The sequence below is a fragment of the Triplophysa dalaica genome, chromosome 19, assembly GCF_015846415.1.
Source record: "Triplophysa dalaica isolate WHDGS20190420 chromosome 19, ASM1584641v1, whole genome shotgun sequence".
Classification (NCBI taxonomy): Eukaryota; Metazoa; Chordata; class Actinopteri; order Cypriniformes; family Nemacheilidae; genus Triplophysa; species Triplophysa dalaica.
This window is the reverse complement of record NC_079560.1, coordinates 5,384,561-5,400,649: the sequence shown is the minus strand read 5'-3', so window position 1 is coordinate 5,400,649 and position 16,089 is coordinate 5,384,561. Positions and strand designations below refer to the sequence as shown.

General features: G+C 37.3%; 3 protein-coding genes across 6 annotated transcripts in view; 1 reads left to right on the top strand and 2 right to left on the bottom strand.

Annotated features, from left to right (window-relative positions):
- The window catches only part of cacna1bb (calcium channel, voltage-dependent, N type, alpha 1B subunit, b), a 108,742-nt gene that overhangs the window by 47,410 nt on the left and 45,243 nt on the right, over window positions 1-16,089 (top strand). The window contains exons 7-13 of the mRNA XM_056731546.1: window positions 12,008-12,123; window positions 13,585-13,641; window positions 14,027-14,116; window positions 14,573-14,791; window positions 15,001-15,113; window positions 15,367-15,479; window positions 15,566-15,697. Coding sequence (XP_056587524.1) covers window positions 12,008-12,123; window positions 13,585-13,641; window positions 14,027-14,116; window positions 14,573-14,791; window positions 15,001-15,113; window positions 15,367-15,479; window positions 15,566-15,697 — 840 coding nt within the window. The remainder of the gene's footprint in view (window positions 1-12,007; window positions 12,124-13,584; window positions 13,642-14,026; window positions 14,117-14,572; window positions 14,792-15,000; window positions 15,114-15,366; window positions 15,480-15,565; window positions 15,698-16,089) is intronic.
- Window positions 75-5,792, bottom strand: LOC130408102 (GTPase IMAP family member 8-like). The gene is made up of 6 exons (XM_056731553.1): window positions 5,687-5,792; window positions 5,378-5,597; window positions 4,188-4,904; window positions 3,981-4,099; window positions 2,996-3,668; window positions 75-2,737 (listed from the first exon to the last, which is right to left on the bottom strand). Exons 2-6 carry the CDS (start codon window positions 5,439-5,441, stop codon window positions 2,469-2,471), a joined length of 1,842 nt encoding a protein of 613 aa, XP_056587531.1. The 5' UTR covers window positions 5,442-5,597; window positions 5,687-5,792; the 3' UTR covers window positions 75-2,468.
- LOC130408100 (GTPase IMAP family member 8-like) lies at window positions 6,840-12,088 on the bottom strand. 4 transcript variants are annotated; one of them, XR_008904725.1, is made up of 7 exons: window positions 11,490-12,088; window positions 10,679-11,398; window positions 9,451-10,161; window positions 9,230-9,348; window positions 8,441-9,113; window positions 7,677-8,005; window positions 6,840-7,452 (listed from the first exon to the last, which is right to left on the bottom strand). XR_008904725.1 is itself a non-coding variant. In XM_056731549.1 (7 exons), exons 1-7 carry the CDS (start codon window positions 11,554-11,556, stop codon window positions 7,752-7,754), a joined length of 2,358 nt encoding a protein of 785 aa, XP_056587527.1. In that variant the 5' UTR covers window positions 11,557-12,088; the 3' UTR covers window positions 6,840-7,751. The 4 variants fall into 4 exon arrangements, 3 of the variants coding, with proteins under 3 accessions (XP_056587527.1, XP_056587526.1, XP_056587525.1); XM_056731549.1 differs by having other exon boundaries at window positions 6,840-8,005; window positions 9,451-9,838; window positions 10,025-10,161; XM_056731548.1 differs by having other exon boundaries at window positions 6,840-8,005; window positions 11,490-11,586; window positions 11,769-12,088.

Below are 16,089 nucleotides of genomic sequence, written 5' to 3'. Positions count from 1 at the left end.
GTCAAGTCAAGTCACTTTTATTTCTATATCACATTTTAAAGCAACAGAGTTGCTCCAAAGGGTTGTACATTTAAAACAGAGCATAAAGCATATTTTACATCAAAACCACTGTTCTTAATCAAACGCTAGAGAAAATAAATAAAATTTAATAGCAGATTTAAAACTTGCTAGTGAAGGGGCTAGCCTCACATTAATACGCAAGCTATTCTAGAGCCTGAGAGCTGTAGCAGAGAAGACACGCCCATCTTTTGTTTTGCAGCGACAATAAGGTATTATTAAAAGAGACTGATTACCAGATCTAAGAGCCCTTTGAGGAGAAAAGAGAATCAGAAGATCATGAAAGACACAAAGCTTTGTATACAAGAACAGCAATTTTAAAATGAATTCTTAACTGTACTGGGAGCCAATGTGGATGCTAAATTTGGAGTGATATGATCCCTCTTTTTTAACCAGTGACAAGCCTCGCTGCAGCATTTTGAAAAAATTGCAGACGGGAGATCACTCTTTTAGGCAATCCGCTATAAAGGGAGTCGCAGTAGTCCATGTTATGAAGCCATGGATTACGGTCTCCGAATCTTTAATGGGAATGGAGCTTTTTTAATTTTGTGATTAATCTACAATGGAAGAAACTTCCCTTCACTACGGTGTAATCTGTTTCTCAACATTCAACAATGAATCAAATACAAACCTGAGATTTCTTACATGAGTTTGAACACTAGCAGAGAGAGAACCGAAACCAGTAACAGTTATAGGCCTAGGTTGTCCTACAATCAGAATTTCATTTTTGCTTTCCTTTAATTGCAAGAAATGATTAGTCAACCAGCATTTTATCTCTTCAAAACAGTAAGAGAGCATGTCTAAGGATCGCATTTATCAATCTTAGCAGGAAGATAAAACTGCGTATCATCCGCATAACAGTGTTACGATATCTTATATTTCTTAAAAATGGCACCCAGGGGCAACATATACAGTGAGAAGAGTAAAGGGCCTAAAATTGACCCTTGGGGAAAATCGTATGACAAGGGAACTGTCCGAGAAGAGAACTTCCCAACGCTCACTAACAAGGTTCTATCCATCAGGAGGCCAACCACTACAATGCGACCCCCTGTATACCCACCACATATTCCAGACTATGTTCCAAAATGTTATGCTCGATGGTTTCGAAGGCAGCACAGGGGTCCAATTGGACTAGCACCACACATGGGCCAGCATCGAGAAGTTGTAACAGATCATTACTGTCTTTCAACAATGGGGTTTCCATACTGTGCATCGATCTAAAAGTATCTTAAAGTATCTAATGTATTAGACAAGTTGATAAAGGAATTTTACTCAGAAAAGACGACTCTAAAAGTTTCGAGATAAAAGGCAGCTTCGAAATGGATCTAAGATTACTGTGAATGGAGGGGTCAAGATTCGGTTTCTTCAGCAGATGGTGGACTACTGCATGTTTAAAACTTGATGGAACCACTTCGTTTGCTAAAGAAATATTAATGATAGCTAATACAGTCGGACTTAAAGTTGCAAACACTTGCTTAAAAAGGCGAGCCAGGATATCATCAAACTTGCAGAGGACACAGGGTGAAAACAAGTAAGCGGATCAGTCGTCAAGTCGCTCAAGGGAGTACCATAAGATAATGGTTTAATAGCAGCCGTAATATCCAGTATTTTTTTTACAAAAAAATTCAAAGCAATCTCACAACTTTGGTGGCAGGAAGATGATTTAATACAGAATCTATTGTCTTAAACAGCATCTGTGGTTGGTTCGCATTTTCATTGATAAGATTAAAAATAAATAGAGACTTTGCCTCTTTGACTGTCTTCTGGTAGCTAGTTAAGGAAGCAATTAAACACTCATACGAGATCTGGATTTGATATTTTTTCCTTTTTCGATTAGCCTTATGACACTCTTGTCTAAGAGTGAGGGTAATACCATTTAACCATGGCTGAGCAGAGCCCTTTCCCTTTTCTTGCCTAGGCAGAAGGGGAGCAGCGGAATCTAAGCAGATATGGCAAGACTTAGCAAAAACCTCCACCATCTCATCAGTGTTTAGATTTCCAAAAAGGTCAGCGTCTGCAAATTTGCCTGAAAATGCTCTGAAAATAAGCTTGCCGTCGAAGGATTAAGAAGACAAGAAAACAGGCTGAGAGCATAGGGGAAGAAGGAGACACGAAAACACATTCAAACACAAATAGCACATGGTCTGAAAAAAACGGGATCTGCGGCAGTCAGAGACACCAGCGAACGCTCGAACCCGAAGTGTTGATATCTGGGTTACAAAATAACTAACTTTATCATTGAAAAAAGCTATCAAAGCTTTTAGCAAGATGTTTGCAAGTTGACAGTATAGGACAGTGGCCCTCAAGAATTTTGTTTGGGCACCCCATTCATTACAATTTCAATTTTGACTTTAAATAAAAATATTACAATTTCTTTCATCATCAACCCCTGGGACATAAATGGGTAATGTCTAAAATGAAAATGATCTTGTATGCTTTTGCTCTGTCATGTTATTGAAATATTTCTGACTGTCCATGTAAACTGGATTGTGTTTGTGAATTGGAATATCATCTTTCAGACATTCCCTGTTTGGATCTTGAAAACTTGATGTTGTGCTCATGGTGCCGTGTCCAGATGATGCTGCATGTTTTGGTCTGAGCCATTGATGTACTTTGTGAGTAGGATCAAGGGTATCAGCTCCAAATGAACTGGTTCCATCTAACAGTGAATCTCCACTCACTGAAAGTACATGAAATGTAGTTAGGTGTTTTATATATACATTATACATGCTTGCATGCTGTACATCATTTACAATAGAATACATTCATGTTTGTCATTGGTTTAAGAAATAGGGCTTTAAGGAGATAAATAAATACTTAATAAAAATGTCACTCATATAGGCGGAGTATAGATAAACATTTTGCAAATAACTGTTTTGTGTATTTATAGTTTTTGATATATGAAGACTATTCATTGTAAGAATAAACAGAAACATACTATTGGGAATTGAACATTCAATGCTTCCTCTTCGTTTGTGATATAACTGCTCGGATTCTTTGTTGAGATCCACTGTTGCTGCCTCCAGCATCCTCTCTATGAGTTCATCTTCGTGTTTTTTCCACTCCTCTTCCAGGGTCTCATTAAACATCTGATGTTCTGTTGTTGTTGGCTTGCTTACTTTCTTTGCTAGAGTGAAGTATTCACCTCTGTTTCTAGCCACCGTCTGTTCTATCATCTTCAGCAAACTTTGTACTTGAAGTCTATTTGTCCAGTCATTATTTAGCACATGATATCTGTTGCCACACTTTCTGTCAATTAAGTCTTGCAGAGCTTCTTCTTCACATGCAATGTACTCCTCAACCGGTCTGTCCCTCAACCAGTGTCCATAAGTAAATAATATTATAGTATGCTTCCAAACATTGTCACCAAATAGGCTCATGAGCTCCTTTACTGTTTGTTGTGATCTTTTTGTAAAGGATTCATGAACAGGTAACACTAGCAGAAATACATGAGGACCTGGAGAACATACTGTCAGACTATGTAAGACTTCGTTTTCATTTTCTAGAGTTGATGTGGACCATCCTGGTGTGTCAACCACTGAAACCTGACATCCTTCAATTTGCCCTTGTTTCATCACACATTGGACTGTTCTTGTGTTGATAATAAAATCCTAGATATAATAAAATAACAATAAAATTAAGTGAAAAATATTAATGATAATATATAGGGGTGTATGGAATTAAGCAACGACCACTGTGACATCAAAGGTATAGTTCACCAAAAAAAAATCGGTCTTTATTTACTTATTTATACTCGTCATTTCAAACCTGCATGACTCTGCAGAACATCACAAAAGAAGATATTTTGATTATCTTGATGTCTAAACAGCATAGGGTACCCATTGACTGAATGGTGACATAATTATCCGATTTTGAAACTGTCCCTAATAATATTGTTGTCTTCATGTTGTGAGAAAATGTACCTCTTCAGGGGTCTTCTCAAAAAAATGCCCTTGCAGAATAATGTTTCCTGACGTGCTTTTTCCGACCCTTCCTCCTCCAAGAAGCACAATCCTCACATCTGAGAGAGCGTAGTTCCTTTCTAATATTACGATAAAAATTGGATTATCTTTCAATAATTGCTCATGGTCTACTTAGATATATTATTAAAAACCATGCTGTTCTCTTACCCTTTAGGAGTTCTTGAAGGATATCTCTTTGCCGTCTCACTTTCATCATGTTTCTTTTGGCAATTTTCATCTTAAACTCAAGTTCTGTGGACGGATTACTGCCTGTTTCTGGTACAAAATGACAACCATTGTTTTCCATCACCATTTCCTCAATTTTTACAAGTAGTTCCAGGACTTGTGTGTTGTCAGTGTGCTGCTTACAGTTAAAGACATGATATCTGTTCCCACACTTTCTAATAAGCCACTGCAAATGTTTTCCCTTGTTTTCAACACGTTCCTCAATGCTTGTATCACCAAGCCAGTCTCCATTGGTAAACAGCACGATTGTGTGATTCCAGACCTTCTTCCCAAGAAGACTCAAATGTTCTTCGACAGAGGTTTGATAAGACTTGTTGAATATTGTGTCAACGGGAACAGTTAATAGAATAACATGTGGACCAGGGTGACATAGACATACGCTGTATTCAATCTCTAGTTTGTCCAGCTCTGATGTCTTTTCAAGAGAACTGTTATAGTGCCAGCTTGGTGTGTCAACAACAGTCAGATGTCTTCCCTGTACGTCTCCTGCAGCTTGAACACACTTTGCAGTTCTTCTACCAACATCAAAAGCATTTCTCCCCAAAATGATGTTTCCAGCTGAACTTTTTTCACTTGCTTCTATTCCCCCAAGTTGTCGACTCCCAAGTATTAGAATTCTTAGGCTAGAGAGTGTTTTGTCTAAAAGAAATGTTAGGAGGTGTTAACTGCATTTGTATTGTATCTGAAAAACGATTCTACAGTAGAATGCTCTCATCATTTTAGAATGAATTTAAATTTGTTAAAACAAACCTAACTATAACTATGGGAATTTTGCTATGAATCGCAAAACCCAAAGTAAATGTTATATTTATCTTTGTCAATTAGTAAAAATTCAGCTTAGGAACACTATATTCTTAACTTTTACCATCTGCTTATCTTCATAAATGTTGTGCATTTTTTTATTTTATATTTCTAATGAAAGATATCAATATAATGGGACAATTATAGTTTTTCCCTAGAATTATTTAGTAGTGTTTAAGAGTATTCAAGCCTACATCTTCAGATTCAGAACAGGACCTTGAGAAACATTTCTATCAAGTTACCTTAATTCTTTTTAATGATATTTGGTATGACATAAACATAAGAAGAAGATAACAAAGGTGGAAACTTACCGGAGCTAGATAATAGGTAACTTTTCTGCGCCACTGTGATTTGTCCCGTGCTCTGAGCTGACATGTTTTCTCTTTTGTCTTCTTACTTTTCTGTCATAACTTTGGTTAATTTAAATGTGAAATGTTTTATGATGAGTAATCAAAATGAAATGATGAAACTGTAGACTTTTCCCTTTAATATTGGTTGTGTAGATGTTAGCATGCCATACCATTGGCACACCTATAAACAGTAATAGTATCATTTTTCATTTTGCTTTCAAGACATGTTTACAACATGAATAATATGTTAACTTAGTTGTTGAAACGTACCTTTCAGTCTCTTCTACAGTTTATGCTGATGTTATGTAGCAGCTTGAATGCGACATTAGTGAAATGTTAAACCCTTTGCTTCACTTCCTCAAAGACTGGGTTCTACGTGCATAGGTTGCCAGGTCTTCAAACATTAAGTTAACTGTGGTAAGGATTAATCCTCTTCAACAGTAATTTGAGCTCATTTTAAAGACAATCATCACAGTAAATAATACAGGTATTTGTGCCACGAAGATAAAATTTTAACACAACCACCTTAGACTTTGAAATGCTGTAACAAAATGAGAAATGTCAATAAACCTGCAGTATTTACTGAAAACAGCAGACTTTTAAGAGTAACAATAATTTATATTTTAACCTCCACTTTTTATTTAAAGCTTTTTACTAACCTTGTTAACGTTAATTAATTGTTTTTGTATAAACTTTGTGAAACAAAGTAAACAAACAAGAAAATTGTAAATATATAAGGTTTCTTCCACTTACCTTTTCTCATCTATGTTCCTATTATTATTTGGATATACACTTAAAGGTTGCAGTCAGTCGATGTGAATGTGCTACAGCTGCTGTTTAAACTTGTCTTTTTGTTCTTGATGTCATAGTTCACTGTTTTAGTGCACATACCTTACATAGCATTTCTGGTCTTGTCTCTTCATGTCTTTTCTTCTTCTTGTACCTCAGTCCATTGTTTCTGCACATTTTTTGTAATGTAAAGTGCTCAGAAATAGATTTGGCCTTTGTTATGAATGTGTATCTCACAGGTGACCTTAATGCAAGCTACAGTACTGATTTTCTATATTCCCTAAGGAAATACAATTAATCCCACTTCTTTATATCATAAAAAATATACTAATTTGCATTTCTGCTTGATAAAAATCTGATAATTAACCTGTTTCTATTATTTGGGAAGACAAGAGGAATGTTTACACATAATTTACTGACATAGGATAATAATTTGTAATTATTATTGTTGTTTTGAATCCTTAGCATATTTAAATTATTTTCTATGCCCAATGTATTCATTGATTTAGTATTTGAAAGCATATCTGAGTGAAATTGATTTGCCAGGTTTTATGATTTAATGTTATATTTTATTATTATTTTGACAATTTTCTTTTTCACATTTTTTATTTGTAATCTTTACATCAAATTTGCACAAAATATTGCATGGTATCTCTTGAGACATTTGAGAAAGTTACCATACATACAACTGTTCCCAGTGTGTCAAAAAATAATAAAAGAGTATGAAGTGATGGAAAAGCTTTCCTGTAGATCAGCGGTAAGAGCATTGCGTTAACAACGCAAGGTTGTGGGTTCGATCCCAGAGGATTGCACATACCTATGTATAAATGTATAGGATAATGCAATGTAAGTCGCTTTGGATAAAAGCGTCTGCAAAATGCATAAATGTAAATGTTAAAGTAAAGTGGTTCACCACCAAACATCATTACATCACCCCACATGTAGTTTGATCACTGTTTCTGTAACAGTGAGAAAAGTTATTGTAACAAAGTTCCAAGTAAGGAAGGAAGGAGGCGGGGAACGGACCAAAGTTAAAACCAAACTTAGTAAAATAAACAAAGAAACCAAACGAAAGTAAAATGCCGACAGGTCCTTTCACGGTCGACTGCCGTTCAAACTAACATAATAAAACATAACATAAAATCCAGGGCTGGTTCTCTCTTGTCCTTCACTGCTGTCGCTCCTCATTTTATGCTTCTTTAGCTCCTACGTGAGAGATGCGAGACCTGTGCAACGCGACTTTTCTTCTAAAGGACAGGGCAAAACACTTATTGGCTATAGTCATTACTGGTATCATATTAACTTGTTTATTTGCTTTGATCAAATGTCAGTAGTATTTCATCATTATCATTAAATTATTCATATTCAAACTGCAGTTTTGCAAAATATTACTGCTAATGTTAAAAGGCAAACAAATATATTACATGTAGTGTGTTTGAAACAAGAAACAGGAGGCTTAAGTCACACTTACATTTACATGTTTTAGTCAACAAAGCTTATATTCATTTATTAACTGATCACTCACAGGGGGTTCACAAAATCATCTCTAAAATGACAATGACCTTCCATGTTTTCGCTCTCTTATCTTACTGAGATATTTAGCCATGTCACTGGCATTGTGTTTGAAAATTAGTAAATCATCTGTGGCACTTTCCATATTCAGGTCTTGAATAGTTGATGAAGTGACAAGTGAAGCTCCATTATTGGTGAAATGCTCCAGCCATGAACATACTTTCGCAACAGGGCTTAGCGTTTCAGCTCCAATGGAAATTCCGCTCTCAGATAATGAGTCTTCACTAGCTGAAAGTACAATTGTATATGTTGTTAGGCAGGAAAATGAGAACAGTGTCGGGCTGAAACTATCAAAAACACTTGCGCTGCACCTTTCGACGCATTGCGCAGGGTGTACGATAGGGCCCTTAACATCCACAGAACATTTCAGTAAAATTAAGAAAATGGTTCTTTATATAATCTTTGACTCTTCCAAAAATATTTTTCTTATGGCATCACTGTGAACAACCTTTATTTTTAAGAGAGTATCACAAAAAAATAGTATACATTTTTGAGTCTCCTGGTTTAATCCCCTTTAGATAATTTATTTATATTTTATAATTTTGTTTAGATCATGACCACACTTAATTGTTAAAAATTACTAGATTTAAATCATTGTTGGAGTACCCATACCTCACAACAACAACCTGACACTGGGTCATGATAAAGAAAATAGAAACTTACCAGCAGTTGACTGACTAATACTTTCTCTTCGTCGGTAAGATGGCTGCTCGGATTCTTCTCCATCCAAATCCACCACTGCTGCCTTTAACATTTTGTCTATAAGTTCATCCTCACGTTTGTTCCACTCGTCTCTCATTGTGTTTGACTCATTAAGTAACTGGAGCACAGTCGGTAACGGCTTGATGTCTTTCTTTTCTGGAGTAAAGTATTCGCCTCTGTTCCTCCTCACCATCTCTTCAATCAGCTTAAGCAATTTTTTGACCTGATATTTGCTACCCTTGTCGCTAAGCATGTGATATCTGTTGCCACATCTTGCGATCAACTTTTGCAGCGCTTCCTCTTCACACGCAGTGTAGTGCTCCACGGGCCTGTCCCTCAACCAGCGTCCTCCAGTGAATAATATTATGGTATGTCTAAAGATACCTTTGCCAAAAAGACTCATGAGTTGCTCTACTGTTTGTTGAGCTGTCTGTGTAAAAGACTGATGTGCAGGTAACACTAGCAGGAATACGTGTGGCCCTGGAGAGCAAATGGTCACGCTTTGCGCAATTTCTTTTGCATTTTCCAGAGCAGAAGAGGACCAGCCTGGTGTGTCCACCACTGAGACATGCCATTCTTCCACTTTCCTCTGTTGCATTACACATTGCCTGATTTTTTTCTTGACTTTGCAGTTCTGGACAGAGTAACAAAAAATGTTACACTGTACCACTGTAAAGTCTCACTCATTCTACATATACATTTATTTTAGTAGTAAAAATAACACAGACTGAATAATGAACAATAAAATACCTCCCCCTGCATATTTTTAAAAACATTTGCTTGTAAAATGACGTTTCCTGATGTGCTCTTCCCAACTCCTTCTCCTCCAAGAAGCACAATCCTCACATCTGAAAGATTGTGTTTCCGTTCTAGTAAATAAAAAATTATATAAATAATATTGAATACAAGTAACTTCTTAATGTAATGTAATTTCTCATACACTTTGAACTAAAGCAATGCTGTTCCCTTACCCTTTAGGAGTTCTTGAAGGATATCTCTTTGCCGTCTCACTTTCATCATCTTTCTATTTGCAATTTTCATCTTTAGCTCAAGCTCTGTGGACGGATTACTGTCTGTTTCTGGTACAAAATGACAACCATTGTTTTCCATCACCATTTCCTCAATTTTTGCAAGTAGTTCCAGGACTTGTGTGTTGTCAGTGTGCTGCTTACAGTTAAAGACATGATATCTGTTCCCACACTTTCTAATAAGCCACTGCAGTTGCTTCCCCTCATTTTCAATACGTTCCTCAATGCTTGTATCACCAAGCCAGTCTCCTCGGGTAAACAGCACGATTGTGTGATTCCAGACCTTCTTCCCCAAGATATCCATATGTTCTTCCAAAACCTTGTTGTAAGTCTTGTCATAAGTTATGGCAATTGGAACAGTTAGTATAATGACATGGGGACCAGGCGGACATAAACATACACTACATCTAATCTCCAATTTGTCCAGCTCTGATGTGCTCTCAACATGAATGTTACAGTACCAGCCTGGAGTGTCGACCACTGTCAACTTCCTCCCGTACACTTCAGCATGTTTTACCTCACAACACACTGTTGTTCTTGAATCGTCAACTTTAAAAGCTTCTTCTCCAAGAAGGATGTTGCCTGCAGAGCTCCTTGCAGCCCATGCTGCTCCAAGTATCACAATCCTTACATCAGTTAGATGTTGTGGCCCATCTAAAGAGGACATATGCAGTAGTAAGTGCATTTCAATTCATATTGGTATAGTAAATATTTGACATTCGGTAAAGCTCTATTGTTAAGCTGCGAGAATTAAAGGGACAGTTCACCCAAAAATGAAATTTACTCACCGTCAGATTGTTCCAAAGCTGTATAATTTTTTTTCTGCTAAACACAAAGGAAGAGATTCAGAAGAATGCCAGTTACCAAGCTGATCTCATCTCCCTTTGACTCCTATAGTATTTTTTTCCCCACTATGGCAGTAAATGGTGGATGAGATCTATTTGGTTACGGACATTTTCCTAAATGTATTTCTCTGGGATCATTAAAAAAAATACATTTATACAGGATTGGAACAATCTGAGAGTGAGTAAATGATGACAGAATTTTCATTTTTGGGTGAACTGTACCTTAAGTACATCAGTTGAATTTAATTTTTTCTCTGTGCCAGTAAGCATTTTCATTTGGGCCATAATATACTATATATTAAGACATACTTGTAGTAATTTCTTACCTCTAAACCGTGCTCGGAGTTCAGATCTTTGCCTCTTCACAGCAAGAACTCTTTGATTTGCTCTTTCTCTAGTTTCCTTCTCTCTCTCACCCGCTACATAGATGTTCCTGCCAATTTTAAAGTGATGACCATTGTTTTGCGCCACCATTTTCTCAATCTTTTCCAGCAGCGTGATAACTTGAGTGTTGTCGCTCTTGTTGTTAATATTAAGAATGTGGTATCTGTTGTGACATCTCTTTAGCAGCTGTTCGAGATCTGGCCATTTTCTAATCTTGCTTTTCAAAGAGCTCTCATCACATGCTGGCTCAGTAGAAGTGAACAACACTATAATGTGTCTCCAGACCTCCTTAGACAAAAACTTCAGTTGTTGTTCCAGAGTTATTCTGTAGACACTTGGAAATGCTAAATCTACAGGTATGACCAGAAGGAAGGCATGGGGTCCTGGTAGACAAAGTGTTGGGCTTCTTATGAGTTCCCGTCTGTCGAACTTGGGAGTGATTTCTACAGAGTAATGCCACCACCAGCCGGGTGTGTCAACAACAGTCAGGCGTCTTCCATGTACGTTTCCTGTAGATTGAACAGATCGTGCAGTTCTTCTACTGGTATCAAAAGCATTTCTCCCCAAAATTATGTTTCCTGCTGAACTTTTTCCACTTGCTTCTACTCCCATTAACTGCCGACCCCCAGTCATAACCATTCTTATCTCAGATTGGCTGGTGTCTTGAAGAAAGTTAAATGTAAAGTAAGGTCACTGCTAGGAATACGTTAAGACATGATCAATGCAAAAAGGACAGTAAATGTGCAAACTTACCTGGATTAGACGTGGGGGAATTTCTTCCCTGCACCACCATGTGATGCGGTGTCCTTTGATCTGACATTTTCCTTTTTAGACATTTATTTCTTGTTTTCTAAACAATGCCATAATATGATCACATTGATCCTGTCTGTTTTATTGTTAGATGTGCAATAATATATACATTATACCACCATAATATGTTTCTAACCACGTTTCAATACAAATGCTTCGAACACATAATACTCCTTTATTTATATTTGTAAGCTAAGTCGGATCCTTTGTGTCGAAACATACCTTTCTTTCTCTTCTAGAGTTTGTTTTGATGATATATAACGCCGGGGCATAAGTCCAAGTTGTTTTACTTCCTCATAGTTTTGTTGCCAGGTTGCCAGGTCTTTCAAATTTAAGTCATCTTTGCTATGTTTTACTTAAGATGTTGCTGTTTGCTCCAAATTGTTGTTCTTCCTTCATTTCCTTGTAATGTAACTTTTATTTTTCGGGTTCAAAAAGTGTTCTGTGTGTTTTCGTCTTAGGGAATTTGCCAAAGAGAGAGAACGGGTGGAGAAGCGTCAGGAGTTCTTGAAGCTCCGCAGACAGCAGCAGATTGAGAGAGAGCTTACTGGATACCTGGAGTGGATCTGCAAAGCAGGTGAGTCTCCCATCAACCTCATCTCACTGCTCCTATGCACTGAATGATAATTTGTTCAGCGTTCAGATTTGTTCAGTGCTTCTATTTTTATTTTATAAATATTGTTGACGATTTTATTTTTATATTTTGAATACACTATTTAATCTCTAAAAGCAAAAGTAAGATTTAAAATTCAAAACTTTCCAAATAAAAGCGCATGCTAATTTAGTCTATATACTACTACATATTTGTATTTTGAAATGAGAAGCTATAAACTCAAATAAATCAAGAATAAATAAATCTTCTCATCAGAGGTCCTTACCTAATGTTCATGGCTTTTTAATTCCAAAGTGTAAACCTCACCTACAGTATAATTGTCATTCAAGTTAATTTTTCCACATAATAATCTCACATTCTATTATTGTGTGTTTTCAAGTTTTAAGTATGTCTCATTGAGTTCCCTACGTGTTGAATGAGTATACTGTGTGGTGATTCCAGCCTGATCTCACAATCATACCAAAATTTAAAGATTATTAGAAAATTACAAAGGAGATATTTAGAAGAATCTTTGTAACCAAAATGAATATCACTGAATACCATTGACTTCCCTATGGACACATAACCACTTTAACCACAAAGATTATCTTCTTTTGTTTTCAACAACACAAAGAGTCATACATAGGTTTTAAGCAAGATGAGGTTGAACAATGGCATGATGGTGCTCGACTTCATGTGGCGCAATACAAGATGTGCTTTGCATACTCAGTGACTGGGGCACCGCCAGGAATTTTGGGCCCCATGACGAAAAATCTAATTGGGCCCCCTCTGCGCAGCTGTTGTCACCACATCTCTAGGACCTAACTGTCCCATCAAAAGCTACTGACTGCAACTTAACACTGTCACTGAGAGCGCTAAGGCAGGACCAAATCATTTCATGCAGATGCAGGGGGGTGGTCGGTCAATATGGATGTTTACTTTTTGGTCAATGGGGATCTTTAACTTTTACTGTCAAAAGCAAAGAGATCTTTAATTTTATTGTTATATATATATATGATGAATGATGATGGTTTGATAATTTATATTAGTTTTTACCTATTTTTGGGGCCCCTGTCAGTCATGGGCCCTTGGAATTGTCATAACTTGTCCACCCTATACGGCTCCCCTGCTCAGTGATACTGTATCTGAAGATTGTTTTATCTGAGAATGGGGGGAATGCTAACAGAGTGAAATGTTTTCAAGAAGTCTCAGCCAACATGTAACATGTTACACTAATGATGACAACAATTCTCTGTGGTCTCCTTTTTGATATTTTCATTGCAAAATGTGCGTATTATATTAACTTTTCTATTCATTTCACAGAATGGCAATATATTGAATAGTTTTTACATAAAACCTTTCACAATGAACTTGTCTCAAAAGACTTTTACGGCATGTTTTATGTAATGGATTTTTCTGCTTTTCTTTGATCTTTGTTTGTTATAGAGGAGGTATTGCTGGCTGAAGAGGACCAGAATGCTGAGGAGAAATCTCCTCTGGATGGTGCGTGGTATAGAAGAAAACAAAACAATTCAGGTGAAAAGTTGGCTACTGTAGGGTCTAGGGGCTGGTTCACCATATTATGTTATGATAAACCAGGCCAGTGGAAGGTATGACCAATTTTGAAAGAAAGTTGATGTATCACCATTATTTTTCAACGTTAAGGGGGAAAGGCACAGCATCTTCTTTAGGGTGTTTGGATTTTATTCCTTACATGGGGGCACTTCTGGGGGATTTATACACAAATCCACAAAATATGCTTATGTCCTTATATAGCTATTATAGATTTACTCTGTAGTTTGAATCTTTTTCTTGATGTAAAAATGACATTACATTGATTTTCTTTGCTTCATTATACACAATTGAATTTCTTCTTTCATGTGTTTAGTCCTGAAAAGAGCTAAGACCAGGAAGGGTAGAAATGACCTCATCGGTGCAGAGGAAGGAGAGGAACATTTCACAGACATATCGTCCGTCGGTAAGGCTTGACTTGTGACCTTTTCCCAACCAGAAAATGATTTGAGCATTGACACTTTCACTTTTTTTCAGACCAGTTTTTTCCTGCATTTAAAAAGAAATCTATTCATAGAAAATGTATAGTTTCTGAGCTCAATTGGTAGAGCATTGCGCTGGAAATGCAAAGGTCATGGGTTTGATCCCAGGGATCACATATACTGATAAAAGACATGTATACACAAAATGCACTGTAAGTCGCTTTGGAAAAAAGCGTCTGCCAAATTAAAAAGTCGATATGTAAATATAAAGTAGGAATAATGATTATTGGCTAAGACATGCTGCAGCCTATTCTGCAGTAACCTGCAATATGACAGGGCTAAAGATATTACCTACAGTATGAGACTAGAGGTCAGTAGAGACCTTCGAAGATGTATGTTTTTTTTTCAAGAAGAAAATGAATGTATTTTTACCCCTGTAGCGCCCCCTGGATCACCTTTTGCCAGAGCTAGCCTGAAGAGCAGTAAAAATGACAGCTCATCGTACTTCCGTCGTAAGGAAAAGAGGGTGCGCTTCTTCATTCGAAGAATGGTTAAAGCACAAAGTTTCTACTGGATCGTTCTGTGTTTGGTGGGACTGAATACATTGTGTGTGGCCATTGTTCATTACGACCAGCCCGAGTGGCTCACCCAAGCCCTGTGTAAGCCATGTTTATTCAAAACATTTTATATTTGTATAAAACACTTTATAGTGACAGCATTTTTTAAAACATGTCAAAAGGGTAATATTAACGTACAGTTGTTTAAGCTGTATTTCCCAGCTCTACCTGGTAGTAGGAATGTTTTTAAGGCATGTGTTGGGGTGTTGATGGATAAGTTAATGTCCTCTTAAATTTTTATTGTCTGTTAGACCTGGCAGAGTTTGTTTTCCTGGGTCTGTTTCTGACAGAAATGACCCTGAAGATGTACGGCCTGGGGCCCCGAAACTACTTTCACTCCTCATTCAACGGTTTTGACTTTGGGGTGAGTCACACGTTCATGATTCAGAAATGCCCCATGAGGTCTGATCCAGTCCGTCATTATGCGCTACTATGATACATGACTATGCTGAATTGCCACAGGGACATTCCGAGATTACGACTGTGCCAGTTTGTTCACTTTCACAAATGATTTCTATTGATGCAGTAGTTTTTTCTCTTATATCACGTATTTAAGTGCTAGTTTAAATAAAAGACGAGTAAACACACAAAGCGATGCTCTTGGATTCTATTCTCAGGTGATTGTGGGGAGTATTTTTGAGGTAGTGTGGGCAGCGATTCAGCCCGGTGCGTCTTTTGGGATCAGTGTTCTGAGAGCCCTTCGTCTGCTCCGTATTTTTAAAGTCACCAAGTAAGTAGATCATTATCTAAACCTTCGTGCATATTGTTACAATAATCTTCGTTTTATTTACTGTCACCCACTCACTTGGTCTGCAGATATTGGAACTCTCTGAGGAATCTTGTTGTTTCTCTGTTGAACTCAATGAAGTCCATCATCAGCTTGCTCTTCCTCCTCTTCCTCTTCATCGTGGTGTTCGCCCTGCTGGGCATGCAGCTCTTCGGAGGCCAGTAAGTGAACTTGCTCGCTATACAAGTGCGTGTCAGAACGTGGATGCCAAAAACCCCCATAAAACATTAGAGTTTAAATCAGTAGAAGTACTTTGTGTAAAGCAGACATTCATGTATTCATCATTTGAACTTGTTGCATTGTCTGTCTTATGACCATCTTTATACTGACTGTGTGTTCAGACCAAACGTAGCTTGCGCGAATAAATTGCGTTATTCGCGTGTAGTTGGACGCTTGAAAATTTGGATCTATGGCCTGACAGCATGTGTGATGTGTCCAAGAACCAGACCCGCCCCGGCACCATCTGCTCCCTTTTGCATGAATAAAATAGTTTGGAACATGTGTATAATTGCTCGGCATCATTATAATAATAAGTGCCCTGCTGTTGAATGTA